Raw genomic sequence first — 15,808 nt, 5'->3', positions numbered from 1 at the left:
TCAAATTGCCAAGCCCTGAGTTCTGAATTCCTTGAGGGAGGGATTCCACCTGAGTTGGGCTTTGCCCCTCGCCTGGGGAAGGCACAGGTGGGAGACAGCCCTGAAAGCAGTCCGTTTCTGCCTATGCCTGGGCCAGTTCCAGCCCGAGTAGTCCCACTGCTGAATCCAGAGGCAGCTAAGCCTCCGTAGAGACTGCCACAAAAACCTCCATTTCGTCCCTTTTCCTCTTTTTCGGTTAGCCCAATAAGTGACCTCCGCCTTGACCAGGTTCGCCTGATTGGGAGCCTATTTTTAGTAGTCAGAATTTGTTAATTAATGCCACAATTGGTGTTTGGTTGGACTCAGTCCCTGCTACTGTTAGAGTGTCTTTCCTTTCCCTCTGGGAAGCCGCCTGTGGGGGAGGGGTGCCAGGTGCCGCAGTTTGGGGAACTCATGGTTCTGGGGAGACTTGCAGCCGGCCCAGCTGGTCCAGGCTGGGGTACGCTGTGTGTGTGGTCACTGTCATGGTTCCGGGAGCTGTTCTGTACTGTTTCTGGTTATTTAGTAGTTGTTCTGCAGGACAAACTAAAACACGCACCTTGCTAAGCCACCATCTTGGCCCCCGGAATATTTGTCTTCCACTTCTTTGGCCACTTATTGAGATGAGGCTCATCTTAAATTCCACTTCTTCGGTGAAGCAATTTTTCTTGACCCCCAAAGAAATTATTCCTTTTCTGATTGTTGGGACTAACTGTCTACCTTTCACTCATTTATGAACTTGAAATCTTTTCTCATTACATATGCTAGGCATATTTGGGAAGTAAGAACCCAGTAAGTACCTGAATCCAACTGTCTTTGAGTTGAACTAAAAGTGAGATTATTTGAAAATTGGATGGAAAAATCATATCAAAACCTATTACATTTAACAAATGTCTTTCTAAAAATGGGTCTTTGTATTCATATACCTGATGCACAGAATATGGTATGCTGTTGGCAAACAAGTGTTTGAATAAATTGGTCAGTGTTCCTTTTTTTGAGGTACACATATAATCGTTAAATGTCATTGTTGTTACATAATTTTTGTGTTTTAGGTCATATCATAGAAACTTGCTGTGCTAAATTTAGCCTATCACTCAAACTTTTCTTAAAGGCTAGCTTTTTTCATGACTTGTTGGCACACATTTTCTGTGCATACTCTGTGCCCTTCATCATGTAATAGGACATAGATGTGAAATAAAACCCATAATAAACACTTGAGAAGTGTACCGTCTGCTTGGGTTTAATGAGTAATCTTACTGAAAGTAAAATTAATTTAAAATTGTTTAAATATATCTTTATCTGTTTCAAAATCCATGACTTATCTGTTTTCTAAAAATGGAAGTATTATAGATGTTACTAGACCCATACTTTTTTTTGTTTGTTTGTTTACTTTTTATTAGTTTTATACCTTGTCCTGTGTAGAGATTGGTAATAAATAGTTTTACCTATCTTCTAGAAATTCATGTGTGGGATGGGAAGAAGAGAGAAAGGAAGAAAAACAGATTCTTCCTTTCCCACAGACCAGCAACATGGCTACATGCTATACCACTGGGCGAGGAGACTATGAGTCTTTTTATTTTATATCAAGGCTACAGACTGTATTAGACTGTATTAATGCTGTGTAACAAATTACCCCAATTTTACTGGCTTCAAACAACATTCATTATCTCATAGCCTACGTGTGTCTGAGTGTGACTTAGTTGAGTTCTCTGGCCTTGGGTCTCTCACGAAACTGCAGTAAAGGTGTCTGCTGGCCCTGCCTTATATTAAGGCGCAGCTAGGGCTGGATCTGCTTCCAGGCTCATGCAAGGGGTGGTTGGCAGGATTCAGTTCCTCACTGACTGTTAGCTGGAGGCCTCCCTTAGGTCTTTGTACCATGGGCCTCTTCATAGGTCAGCTTACAAGATGGCAGTTGTTTTCATCAGAAGAGAGCAAGTGAGAGGGTAAGCTAGATGTAATGGATATTATAGTCTCTTGCCCGGATTCCTCCCCTAAAGAACCAGTCATATCCCACGCTCCTGGAAATGTTGCCTGCTGATAAACTCATAGCTGAGTTCCTTTTGAGGAATTGCCCTTAGCTAAAAAGAGATGACTTGCCTGGGTTAGTCTCCTTTCCTGCGTATCCACTAACTGGTCAGTTGGAGGGTGAGAAAGTTTGGTACAAAGGCTTGGAGCACTGCCTCTCTTGCCTCAACTTGACAATTCTCTGAAAAGCAGTTCAAGTACAATTCATTTCTCACTCTTGTGTCTTGCCAGAACTAAGTAGAAAGTTGCTATCAACGCTTTTTCTTTTCTTCACCTTAGGACAAAATTTGAGACCTTTTAGGTGCCTTCTAGCAAGTCATTCCAATTAAGAACATCTTGGATAAACTAAGCATGTACATACATCTTGGATAACTGAAAACATTATAAATATTCTACCTACCCATCCACCCATCCACCCACCCACCCATCCATCCATCCATACATCCATCTATCCATCTATCCCTAAGCCCTTCTCTTTTCACCACACTCTTGCTTTTAGTCCACAGTCTTTCTTCATATTAGAAAGCAACTGCAGTACCACTCTAAAGAAACTCCTGTCTCTTCTTCTGTTAAATTATCACCCCTCCAAAGGATGAAAAATTCCTGCTTAAAATCCCTCTGCTCGAACTAGCACCAACAGACTTCTTAGAGAAGCATGTATTCACATTCTCCATATTCTGCCAGTCTTCAAAATTTGGCTCATTTTCTTGCCTCTCCACAGAAAATTGGCCTACTAAGGACACTAGGGACTGCCTGTTTGCCACTACTTAATTTCAATTTTGATTCTTAATCTCTGTAGTATTTGATACTACTATTATCCCTCCTAGAAATATTATCAACTTTTACCTCTGTCTTATTTCCTTCTTTCCTTTATCTAAATCTGATTGCTACCTTTAGAGTTTCTTTTACTCCTTTTCTTTACTCTTTGTGGTTGTTCCTCTCTTTCTTTCCTCACTACTTCTATCCCCTAGTTCCCAATTGCAGGAAAAAGCAGGCATTACAGAGAATTTGTAATACAGATACTTCTATATATGAGGAAAAGTGAATCTCTTGCCCATCTCAGCCTCCCAGTTCTACTCCCGGAAGTAAACACTGACAATACTTTAATCTTTCATAAATTGACACCTTCCCCCCACCCCCCACCATAGACACATACACAAACAGGTATATACATGTGTGCTTTATATTTATATAGTATAGTACTTGTGTAAATATATCATGCATTCTGTACTTTTTATTTACATTTATGTCTTGAGATTTTGCTAGCTCAATATAACGTACCTGTTCCCTATTTAACTGCTGCATAATATTAGGAATTAAGAGTTATACCTTGAGATGAGTGATAACATCCAGAATAGGTGGAACCCTGAGTTCATTTCAGTTTATGCTAAGGCTTAATTATTAATCACTTAACATTTGCAAAGGCACTGTTTTCTTGGAGAGGAAGAGTATATATAAGGTACAATAAATACATGATTCTGATAATAAATATGTAAAGAACTTTGAAAAATAAAGAACTTTTTGTCTATCTCTACCAGGCATTAAAAAAAAAAAAGGAAAAGAAACGGTTAAACAGCGTCAAGAGCTCCAGTGGGAGTAGAAGTGGGCGTGGCATAGAGGAGCCAGTACACAAGTAAATATTTACAGGTCATGCCAGAAGTTTAGATGTAGGGCTGCTGGGTGAGATTGGAAGTCTCCAGCGTAGAGATGAAGCGTCATTTGGAAGACATGAGAGTAAGGGCTAAGTACAAGCAAGGTCTTGGGCAATTTCCACATTTAGGAGAGAACAAAGAAACAGAACCGTGAAAACATGGTCACAGGGAGAAGAGCTAGGAGAATGAAGTATTACAGACCTCAGAAAGGAAGTGGGGGTGTATGTGGCCAGGAATATGTTGTTAAAAAAAAAAGTTCAGTTTTTGGGAAATAGACAGTAAATTGGTAAGGAAGAGTGGTCTTTGTTTAGTAGTAGACTGAGGGCAGTGTAGGATGAACTGGAACTGTTGTTAGCTTCTGTATGAAAGTTAACGAGTTAAATTTCCTTGATACTATTTTCCTTAGGAACTACTTTCACTTAAGAATATGAATGGTCAAGATTTTTTTAGTATCTCTGCTAAGAAAGAGATTACTTTTATTATTCTCTTTGATATTAAATAATGGTTTCTATTTGGAAGCACACTATGTGTTATGTATTTTTTAGGATTTTTTAAAAGATTAGGCTGTGTGCCCTGATAGGAAAGGAGTGATTTGATTCTTGATTTAGAAATAAATGTAACAAGACACTCAAGTCCTTTGGAGGTAAACCATCTCCAGATTTGTAGGTTAAAACCCAGGAATTGGTAGGAGAAGGTTTGAAGCAAAGGTAGATATTTAAATTCCTTCATATAAGACATACAGTTGGTAGTATTTCACTTAATAACAAATGTGTGCAATTTTAACAGCAGACAGATAATATTTTTAAGTTAGAAATGGGATATGCTTAAAAAACATAAGTGATTGTCAGGTAAACATTATGTAGAGAGTTATTCAGGTAATTGTTTCCACATTTATCTTTCTAGAGAAAAGAAAGACAGTACGTTTTCTGTACTGAGACCTTTTCTCTGTTTAGAATCATCATCAGTATTTTCCTATTCCTGCTGAAGAAACTAATGCTATATAAAGCTGGGTCCTCACTATTAAAAGACTGGTTTCCCGATTGCAGGAATTTAATGACTTTATGCACTCAGTCTTTTCTGGGGGGTTCTCTTTAAAACCTCAGAAACTGTTTTTCAGTGTTTCTTTTGTGGCCTTGAAATTTCTCACAGGTTGCGTCATGGGGGAATGATTACTGAATGCTCTAGCTATATGCAGTTCTCATTCAGGCCTGAGGGATTGATTAGCCAGGGATTAATTTGGGTGTGGTATTGTTTTTGGAAAAACATTCAAGTAAGACTACCTAAAAGTTACAATACCTACTCCATAATAATGTCTCTTGAGTTTCAGTGTATATCTTTAGATTTTCTAATGAAATACGTACGCACATGCATGTGTCTGTATAAATGGTGGAAACTGACCCTAGTGAAGATAATATATTCAAATTTGATACATTTCATGCTTTGCTGGGGGACATTTATAAAGAAATTTAGCAGTAGTTCTACTTCTTCATCATCTGTACTAGTCTAAATTATGAAACAGGCACATTTAAGGTTGTAGGTTGGCCTACAACTTTCTTTTTACTTAGAATCAATGTTTGGCATGATTCAATTAGGGTGATTTTAGGATTGATGAACCCATTCTGTGCTTTAGAAGACAAATAGAATTTCTATCATATCTGACCTTAGTTGAATAGTTCTTATGACTATAAATATATTTGGCTTCTTTGTCAGGAACTTAAAATTATATCCTTTGAATTCCCAATCATCTTCTGTTTGCATTGTGCTTGGCAGCAAATACACATTTCTAAATTCCTTGGAACACTTGATCTAAAGAGGTCATACATGTTTCCTTTACTGCTGTACCCCATCTCCCATACAAGTATTCAGTATGTACATTAACATAATAAAGACTCTGGACCATCCACTGGTTAAGTAACATTTTCTAAATTTTCTATTTTTTACTTGAGCCCAGTGTTTCCCTATTTTTTCGAGCAGAAAACTGACACTTATTAACTGTGTGATACTATATAACATTTCTCTGCAAAAAGGAAAAAAGAGGACTACTTCATTTGATGATTGTAAGCATTAAATGAGAAAAATTGGGGAGGCTTTTAGCATGCTGCTTGGTAGGAGAGTAATAACCATGAAATTAGATGGTAGTTGATATTTTTTTGGATGTGGTTCTTGAACTTGCTGTCTAATTGAGTGCATGAGACCAGCAGATACAAAACATTTGGAAAGCTGTAATGCAGATGGGGTGGGAAGCTCCAGGAAAAAAATAGATTCAGATTGAATTTAAAGGTTTAGATGGAAATTAGAAAGTTTAAAAGTATGGCAATATTAAATTGCTTCTCTGAATATCCCCAAATGTTTGTAAATTTCCAGATAACTTGACTTTTAAATAATATTAGCATTTAAAAAACTCTATATATAATATAAATGGAAAGACATTTGGAGTTTTGGATTATCTAAGTCAGTGTTGTCCAATAATAATCTAAGTCAGTGCTGTCCAATAAGATTTTCTGTGAAGATGGATTTATTCTATATATACCGCATATCATGGAAGCCACTCACCATATGTGGCTATTTAGCACTTGAAATTTAGCCAGTGTGACTGATGAATTAAATTTTTAATTTTATTTAATATTAATTAATATAAATTTAAAATAAAATAGCTGCATATAGCCACCATATTGGACAGCACAAAAGTGAGCTTAAAGTGAAATTAAGAATTAGTTTCCAAAGTAATAGAGTACAAATAAAAAATTTCTAATTGATTAGTTTATTCTTTCATAATTCATAAACTAATTGTATAATGCTGTTTGTTTTATTGTAGGTCTCCAATTGAGAAACATGGCACTGTTTTTCCTGCACTCTACCCACCTATTGCTGGACTTCTGATGTAACAAGTTGGCAAACACTGGCTGGAACTGGGCTGCAATAAAACATGCCAGTTATCAATGCTGACAAGAGCCTAACAAGTGCCAACTTACAGATGATTACGCATTTTGAATTCTAATGAACTGTTTTAACCTTCAGGAAGAATTGTAAAGACCTGTACATAGCACAACATGATCCGGATAATATATATACTGTTCATGTACATCCACAAATACACCTTGTACCAAATAATGCTTTCTTGTAGTAGAATAAGAATCGTGTAAATTCTAAAAGATTTTAGCAGGTTTTCTTTCCCTATTCATTGTTTCTTATCAGTTTTAAAGGACTCCTTAAAGCATGTCAGATGAAAAGCAATTAGGATTAAAAGTTTCCATTTAATTTCCTTTTAAACCATTGAGGCTTCATTAAACTCTTTTCACTTACTAAACTTTTGTATCTTCTTTGTTTTGACACACTGCCCTTTGCTTTATTCCTTCTATCTGCCAGCAAGTTCTCAATCATCTATTCAAATACTGAAATACTAAATAAGCAATTACTTGATTTTTTATGATGACTTCAGAAGAATGGTCATCACTAGGTGCTTTGTCCCTTTTGTATTCTAGTTGCACCCATCTCTTGGATTGGATGTAGCAATAACATTTTTGGCTATTGAGAGCTCTTGAATCCATCATTACCCCCAAGAACTAAAAAGCATTGATTCTGAATTCAGTATATTGAAATTTACCCCAAACAATGCAAAATTCTTATTTGGTTTCATTTTTGCCCTCCAGTTGCTAATGTTAAGGTTGGATAAATAAAGCATGCACAGCTATAGGCTTTCTACTTAACTTCTGGATTTGCTATTAAAAATGCTGTTTACTCTCATACCTTTCTCCTTGGCCCTTCCTAACTCTTTGCCTCTATTCTTCTATACTGCAGATTTTTCTCGCCTATTGTACAAAGAAATTGTGATGTATATTTTCATGTAATTTGATTTTGAAATTCTGTCACCTTATGTAGTGAGTTCTTCCAAAATATAATTTTTTTCCAATAATTGTCAAGTTGTTGGCTTTTATTGTATTGAATGAAGGTTATAATCCTGAATGCCAGAGAAGTGCAGTTTAGAAAAATCTCAGGTTGATTCCTTATGCAAACAAAACTCAATACTTGAAAAATCATGTGGCCATGGCAGTATATGTATTGGGTTATACCTAGATTCTTATGTGAATCTAAAATCATTAAAGGGGTAAATGGTTTGCTATTTGACATGTAGCGTCTATCTCTGACATAGTACAGATGAATTTGATTAATGTTTGAGCATAAATATATTTCATATCATACAGTTTTCTAAAACAACTTCAGAAAATAGAAATATGAGCATATGCAGTATTAAAGATAGGGCTAGGCTCCTCTGTTTGTTGTGGGGATGGGAGTGGGGCATATAAGGTATAGCACTTGAGGCAGTACCAAATGGAACATCATGTTTGTGAGAATCGATGAAAACTGGTGCATCTCTGCTCTGTAGAGTTTGGAGAAGTGCTTTGGCAGAAGAGGGAAAGGATTCCTGCCAATAGCCTAGGCCTCTACAAGCTTTTCAGGACCTTTTTAAGCAGAAGTAAAATGGTTGAAGGTTTAGTCCACAATAAGAGAGGATTTTTCTAAATCTCAGTATGTTCTCTACTCTAAAGCATTATAAAAACCCATCAGTGTGTAGTAACTAAATGTGAAATTGTTTTATTTGATTTATTGGAGTCCGATTTTCTTCAGAACTTGGTTTGTGACTTGTTTTTTTCAAAGACTCTAAAAATTGTTACCCCAAAGTACCAGCACTGTACACCTACCTGGGACTTGGAATGTAATCCCTTTTACTCTTAAATCAGAATTCATTCACATGGTGGTTGTTTGTGGCAAAATGGAGTCTGAATTTTGCTCTCCTGTTGCTGTAATTCTGCTAGTAATCTGTCAAATCAAAAGGGGATTTGGTCCTCCTGGGAGTAGCAAATGACTTAGTAACTCAGGGACAACTTATTGGACATAGAGTGCCACTTTAATGCAGTTACTTTGGTATAGCCACATGTTTTTTTAGGGCTAGATCTAGGGGAGAGGAAGGGAAAGCGAGGAATGAGTGTACCTTTCTTCATACCCTTTTCCACCTGGTGCTCTGACGGTGGAACATACTGAAACACAGACCTAGATGTCATGACTTCTTTTCCTCTGTGAGAGGTGTCATCTGTGCCTTTTTCAGTGTTCATCTGACAATGTAAATTTAAATGCCTCTACATTTGGTTTTAAACCCCAGTCAGGTGACACTGGTTCAGTGCCTCATCATTAATGTGAGGTGATTCCTCTCTGCTTTAGGAAAAGATGTTTGCCCCTAACTTTGTGCCAACCGTCAGTAACATCTCTATAGTCTTATGGATTGTCGAACTGCTGACTGTTTCATAAACTTATTCCAAGTTCTTAAAAGGTTTATAGATTTCAGTCTGTCCTTGTAATGGGATAGATGATTTCAGTGGCTTTCTTGGCCTCCTTGTGAATTCAAAATGAAGTTGGTTTCCTTGTCATTATTAAGGTCATATCTTTATTAGGTTATTCCACTAGTTCTGTGATCACTTGAGTGTCATAGTACCTTTAATGGCCTTCATTCTTGGTTGTGAAATTTTATTTTATATGCTTATTTGCCCTCTAAATCTGCCCACTTTGGGCTTTGGTTCCTGTGTATCTTTGCCCGTCTGGTGTCCAGTCGGTGGATTAACCTTTTTTGTACCGCCACTTCTCAACATCTTTGAAATTTGACATAATGTTGCTTCATTCCAGTTTTTTTTTTTAGTTCTGTAATTTGTTGATTGTATTTAACTATTGTGAGTTCTGTTGTGATGTTTACTGTATTGTAAAGCACCTCGATCATGTGATGGGTGCTCTATAAATCAATAAATGATGACTTAGAGGCTGTATCATGAGCTATTTTGGTTTTAGGATGCAGGTCTCAAAAGCAAGTTGTGGGATTCTTTCTATATAAACAGCACATGGTGCCAAAGGGTCCACAGGGGAATCTTGATAAATAATTTAAAAACTTTCTTTAAAGAAGGAACCAGAGGGTGGGAAGCTAACTTGACTTTCTACCTGATACAGTGTTTTCACATTTCCAATGCAGAGACAAACAGCATTCTTATACCTTCTGTGCATGGTGATTCATTCTTAAATTGAGTGCATGTTAGAGCTTTCCTGGGGATTTTGTCTTTGGACTATAAAGATAAGCTAAAGAGCAAAGACCCCAGACTGAACTGGAAGAAACCATGGATACCACCTCAGTCACCACCTTTCCTCCATTAAGCAGATGGGGAAACTGGGCCCAAATATCTGCCCCAGGCTCAATAAGTTAGTAGTGAAAGAAGCAAGATGGAGTACCTTCAATTTTTTTTTAAATAGAATATTTAATGTACAGCTTTTCATCCATCTTCATACAGATTTTTTTCAGTATTAGATTTCGGAAGGTTGTTTGTCTTGACATAAGTTGCTAATGCCTATTAAGCTTCATCCTTATAAGCTCTGAAAGAAGTACATGAGGCAGACCTCTTAATCAGAGCTGGGTTAGAAAAAAAATCCTCTGGGAAGATGGGGTATCATTCCCTGAGTCAATATCCCTGCTAAATATATTTGGAATAAAACTATTGTGGAAGGGCCTAGATGCTATCCCTGAATTTTCATTATCAGTTTTATTCAGAATCCTCAAGATACATGGCAAAACAGTCTTATATGTTGCTTCAGATGCAAGTGAACAGGTTTTTGGCTGTGCCTGTTGAAGAAGGACCAGTTGATTCCCCCCTCCCTCTCATAAAGACAGGGCTGGTATCAAGTTTTAATTCCACGTTTTCTGGAAGGATGCACACTCCAACAGGATTCAGTTTACAGAGCAAATTATTTTTTCCAAACTAAGGTACGTCTGGTTACTCAGTTTCAGATGCGTAACCTGGCTTAAAAGATAGGATTAGTTTTTTTGGTTTATTGAGTCAGCACATAAGATTGGTTTTTAGTGAAATGATTAAAGCATTTTGAATCCTGTCCATAAAGAAAGAATAAACTGAATAATAAAAAGGTTTTCACAAAAGACAGCAGTTCTTGTTGGGTATAGGAACTGAAGAGAAAGTCATAGGGAAGATAACTTGCTAAGCAGTATCCTTTAGCAGTAGGTCTTTAGTGACATTTCTTTTGTTGCTAACAGCACTAGAGTCGAACTTATTTACTAAACTCTACTTTGTGGCAGGCTTGTGCTAGGTGTGTTTCACAAAGGATCTAGTCAAATTCGTAACAGGATCCTTCAATGTAATAGTTTTCCATGAGGAAATCTGCTCAGATTTATTGCCGAAGTTCTAAAACAACTAAAATGCATGACCAGGAGTCAATTCCAGGACTTTCCCTACATACAGAGGGCCAGTTACCCCTAGTTTCCAGATAAGTAAACCAGAGATAAGGGACATTGTCTTTTCCAAGGCCACAAAAGAGAGTGTACATGTTGAGGCTGCTACATGAACCCAGTTCATTGGGTTACCAGTGTAGTGAAACCCTTCCCATTAAACTATCCTGCTGAATCCCCCAAAAGAATATCATTCACTGTCCATCCTTTCTGGTGTCCTATCCAGGGCGTGCGATATGGCAGAGTTCAATCAGCCCTTGCTAAATCTCGGGCCTAGAAAGCACCAGGTGAAGAAAGACAAGTCTCTCTCCTTCTTGTGCCCAGTCATCCCTTCCACTTTCATTCACCCTTGTTTCCTAGTCTCGACTCCTCGTTTCCCCTTCCCATCCTTCCGCTCCTAGCCTCATGTGTCTCGCGAGATTTGGTGCCTCCGTTGCACACCGCCCCAGCTGAGAGGCGCACTTCTCGCGAGGCTGTAGGCAGGGCCGAGCCCGACATGGCGGAAGGTAGGGTTTTTGTGGAGCAGCGCGGGAAGGCGCGGCGCGGTGGGGGAGGCTGCTGGCTGGGCGAAGCAGCCGTAGGAGGGAACGGCCGGGCGTGGTCGCATGGGGGCACAGCGGGTCTCGCGAGTCTTCCTTCCAGCCTCTTCGGGGCTCCACGGGCCGGGGTCTCGAGCGCTGTTCCTATGGCAACGCCCCTCGCCGGGGTTCGGGACAGCTGCGAGCCGCGGAGCAGAAGCTGGGAGGTCCTCGGCCGGGTCTGAGTGCAACGATGGAGCTCCTGAGGGCGGCAGGGGAGGCTTCTTTGATGATCGGTGGTGCTGGGACGGCGGGGGAAGTAACCCTTGTTAGGAAATCGAAACTGCTTTCCTGGCACATCCCGCATCCGGAAGGGGTGCATCCCTGTGCTGCGGAAGCGCTTGGACTTTCCTGGGGGTGAGTGGTGGCGGAGAGCCAGGACAGTAACCGGCCAGCGCGCCCAATGTGCACGCATTGTAGCTTCTGGGCCCCCGACCGCCCTCAGTCGCCCGACCCATTCAGGCGACTTTTTCCCCAGGTGTGTAGATAAGGACACAAGTAGGAGGGTTGCTTGATAGAGGGATTTGACCAAGGTCGCACTGCTTGTAAGGAGTGTGCTAAAGCCAGACCTTTGCTACTTTCCCTCAGTCCAGTCCAGAGCGCTTCTCTGGTGCTCTAATTATGACACTGCAGCTGAAGACAATTTGGTCTCTCAGATTCTGCCTCCCTTAACCTAGCAGCATTAGACTCCTGCATTGTCAAAACCGTATTGTATCCAGGTCGGGGAAACAAGGCCCAGGGATGGGCAACTACTTGCCCGGTCGAAATAGTGACAGCGTTGGACCTGGCCAGTGTGTTTCTCCTGTTCGCTGCAATATTGGAATTGGAATCAAAATTGGAAGTTTAACTTCATGTTCGTTGAATGACTGCAGTGTGACTTTTTGTGGTCTGTCTTCTTGGTTTTGAACTAAGCTGGACTGATCCCATTTTAACTTGGACAGCACGTGACAGATTGCTAATGCAGTTTTCTCTATTGCATTAGCCATCAGAACAGTCTTGTGAAGGTCCTCTGTAGATTAAGAAATTAAGGTCAAAGTTGTAGGAATAGGTGGGACTGACACCTAGTTTTCTTCACTCTTTCTACCACTTAGACCCCCTCCAGTAATCCAGGGAGGAAAACATCAGATGAATAAATTAAAAGCAGAGGAAGAAGAAAGGGAACAGAAACAAAGTTAAAGCATCCCCTGAAGTTAGTTTTTGGTGGTGTTTTACCCAGCAGGCAGCCAACGAAATTGAGTTTATTGTTCAGCAATGAGGTCTTTTGTGAGGTAATGGATAGCCCAACCCTTTTACATTAGGAAGGGAAGTTGAGTGTTTGGGGGAGTACATTTCCAAAATTGAATTATGGATAACAACTGGTATTTCATTCAGCAGTTTTCTTGTGAGCACCTGCTGTATTTTGCGGTGAGGTTCCAGCCAGGAGGAGTTCATACTGGTTGAGTTCAGCACTCTCATGATTATTCTGCTTTGAGATATGTATTAGGGTGGCCTTGTCAGACATCTGACCGATTGAGTATGCACCCTAAGCAATAGAACAAAACATCCTTTCAGGATGAAATTGATATTGAACAAATCCTGAGGCACGGGGATTTCAAAAGGAGAAAAGAGTATATTGCTAAACTCAGGGCAGGAGATCAGATGCTTCTGGGCCTAGAAATCTGTCTCCCTGAGTCTTAGGATTTCAGGGCTTTCATGGATTCAAACAAGGTGCATCCATTACAGTAATAATTATAAGCAAACAAGGTGAATCCATTACAATAATAAGTATAAGGAACTACAGTTTAGAAATGTAAAGAACTGACTCAGAATCTTTCATTAACGTTGGGGTCGTCTTTGTGATTATGGACTCTAAAGTTGTAAAACAGGAATGGAGGGTGCAAGGTGGGGCTGCTAGTCATGAGGTTTTTACAATTTGCAGTTTGGTGGGTTTCAGTAATTCCAGGTATTTCCTTTTGGCTATTCTGTAATATACTGGAAAGTAACAAAATGGCATCTATATGATTCAGTCATCATAATTATTTATTAATTTTTAATTTCTTGGTTACAGAATTCTCAAGAGAGGATAAGTAAGCACAGTCGTGAGGTTCTCTGATTTAGCAGTTTTTCTTTTACTTTTTTTATCCAAGTTTTTTGGTTTGTGCTCTTGTTTAAGCTTTTTAGAAACAATGTTGCAAACTTTTAAAAATTTATTTATTAATTAAAAAATTAAGAAACCTAATAAGTAATCAGTAATTCACAATATCATCACTTAGTTGCATATTCATCATTTCTTAGAACATTTGCATCAATTCAGAAAAAGAAATAAAAAGATAGTAGAAAAAGAAATAAAACAAACACAGGAAAGAAAGAAAAAAAAAAAGATTATACCTACCATACCCCTTACCCCTCGCTTTCATTGATCACTAGCATTTCAAACTAAATTTATTTTAGCATTTGTTTCCCCTATTTATTTTTATTCCATATGTTCTGCTCTTTGTTGACAAGGTAGATAAAAGGAGCATCAGACATAAAGTTTCACAATCACACAGTAACATTGTGACAGCTGTATCATTATTCAATCATCCCCAAGAAACATGGCTACTGGAACACAGCTCTACATTTTCAGGCAGTTCCCTCCAGCCTCTCCACTACATCTTGAATAACAAGATGATATCTACTTGATGCATAAGAATAGACTCTGTTTGGAATCTCTCAGCTATTGACACTTTGTCTCATTTCACTCTTCCTGTTTTTGGTCGAGAAGGTTTTCTCAATCCCTTGATGCTGAGTCTCCACTCATTCCAAGATCTCTGTCCCTCTTGCCAGGAGGGTCCACACCCCTGGGAGTCATGTCCCATGTAGAGAGGGGGAGGGTGGTGAGACTGCTCCTGGTGTTGGCTGGAGAGAGAGGCCATGTTGCAAGCTTTTTACTAAGAATTGAGTCGGGCCTAATGGGCCAATTAGCTCATTAAACTGAAGTTGCTTGATATGTAAAGGAAGGAAACATTAGCTAGAAAATGTTTTGTGAAGGTTTTACATGTTTAATACCCCTAGTCAGAATTGTAGCAATACTGATTTAAATATAAACAGATAGCAAAAATGTGTGTCATGTTAACAGTTGGGTTGTTTGTAAGCTATACTATATGGGAACGTCCCTAATTGGTGGTTGGTTATGGTATGAATGTCTAGGAAAGATAGATAGAAACTTGAGACACTGTGTATACATAACTTCTTATGACTTGCTTAGGAACCAGCCTTCTTTCCTTACATCCATCCATGGCTATTGATAGATATGGCTACCCCCATAATCTAAAACTTGCCTTATTCAGGTGAACTGCTTCAAAGGTCTTCTAAGGGTGGTGCGATGGTGGCTCAGTGGCAGAATTCTCGCCTGCCATGCCAGAGACCCGGGTTGGATTCCCGGTGCCTGCCCATGAAAAAAAAAAGTCTTCTAAGTCATCTGACTTTTTTTCCCCCTTGTCCTTGTTTTCCCACAACTTATTTCCATAGTTTGTGTTCCCTTTAAAACATAAATCAATCCTGTCTCCCACTCCCAACAATATACCTGCCCCATCCCACTCCCATGGTTCCCCGTAATCTTCAAATATAACATGGTTTGCCTTATAGATAACTCTATAACCTTATTTCCTACTTTTTCCCTCATTCGCGGCACTCCTGCCACACTAACTTCCTTGCCTTTCTTTGTACGTGCCTACATGCCTACCTTTGCATATTTGTCCTTGCAGTTCCCTTGTCTTACCCCATTTCTCCATAGGGCTGGTGAACTTTTATTCATTCAGGTCTCTGCTCAATTGTCATCTCATTAGAGATCTTCCCTAATTCTTTTTTTCTTATTCCCTCACTGGAATATAATTCCCATGAGTGCAGGGACATTTTCTGTTTTGTGTACTGCTGTATATATTCCCCCAACTTAGAATCATGCCTGTGATTGAGGGAATGGATTATTGAGTCTCATGTACAAGCCTCAAGAAAAGCTGCCTGTATATGTTCTCTTGTCAAGTCAGCTGGCTGGTCCAGCTTTCACTGTGCTCTGAATAATGTCAGTCTATTGGGTGCTACCTTACTTATTTTCATCCTGCCCATTGTAGTCTTAGCAATTAAAGTATAGTGCTTAAAAGCTCAGACTGTGTAGTTGGAAATGGGCTTATAAAGTGTGATCCAGGGCAGGTCAATTAATTGCACTCAGCCTTAGTTTCCTCTACTCTGAAAGGGGGATAATCTCTATCTCACAGTATCTGTGAGGATCAAAAGAAATAGTGCAA

At 39.2% G+C, this 15,808-nt stretch overlaps 2 protein-coding genes across 5 annotated transcripts in view; both read left to right on the top strand.

Moving 5' to 3' along the window:
• UBE2G1 (ubiquitin conjugating enzyme E2 G1) overlaps positions 1 to 9,508 on the top strand; it is a 121,440-nt gene extending 111,932 nt beyond the window's left edge. For both annotated transcript variants that reach the window (XM_077165599.1, XM_077165598.1), the window contains one exon: positions 6,511 to 9,508. The gene's annotated coding sequence lies outside the window, so the exon portion shown is untranslated. The remainder of the gene's footprint in view (positions 1 to 6,510) is intronic.
• Positions 9,509 to 11,412: 1,904 nt separating this feature from the next.
• Positions 11,413 to 15,808, top strand: part of ANKFY1 (ankyrin repeat and FYVE domain containing 1) — a 109,948-nt gene continuing 105,552 nt past the window's right edge. For 2 of the 3 annotated variants that reach the window (XM_077165592.1, XM_077165591.1), the window contains exon 1: positions 11,413 to 11,474. In XM_077165592.1, the coding sequence (XP_077021707.1) occupies positions 11,465 to 11,474 (10 nt within the window). In that variant the 5' untranslated portion in view covers positions 11,413 to 11,464. Of the gene's footprint in view, positions 11,475 to 12,082; positions 12,951 to 15,808 lie in introns of those variants that run through there. The other variant, XM_077165593.1, reaches the window with a different exon arrangement.

This window comes from Tamandua tetradactyla, chromosome 6, assembly GCF_023851605.1.
Source record: "Tamandua tetradactyla isolate mTamTet1 chromosome 6, mTamTet1.pri, whole genome shotgun sequence".
In the NCBI taxonomy this organism is placed as follows: domain Eukaryota; kingdom Metazoa; phylum Chordata; class Mammalia; order Pilosa; family Myrmecophagidae; genus Tamandua; species Tamandua tetradactyla.
The sequence above is the reverse complement of the archived record's forward strand: the minus strand, read 5'-3'. Positions and strand labels throughout refer to the sequence as shown.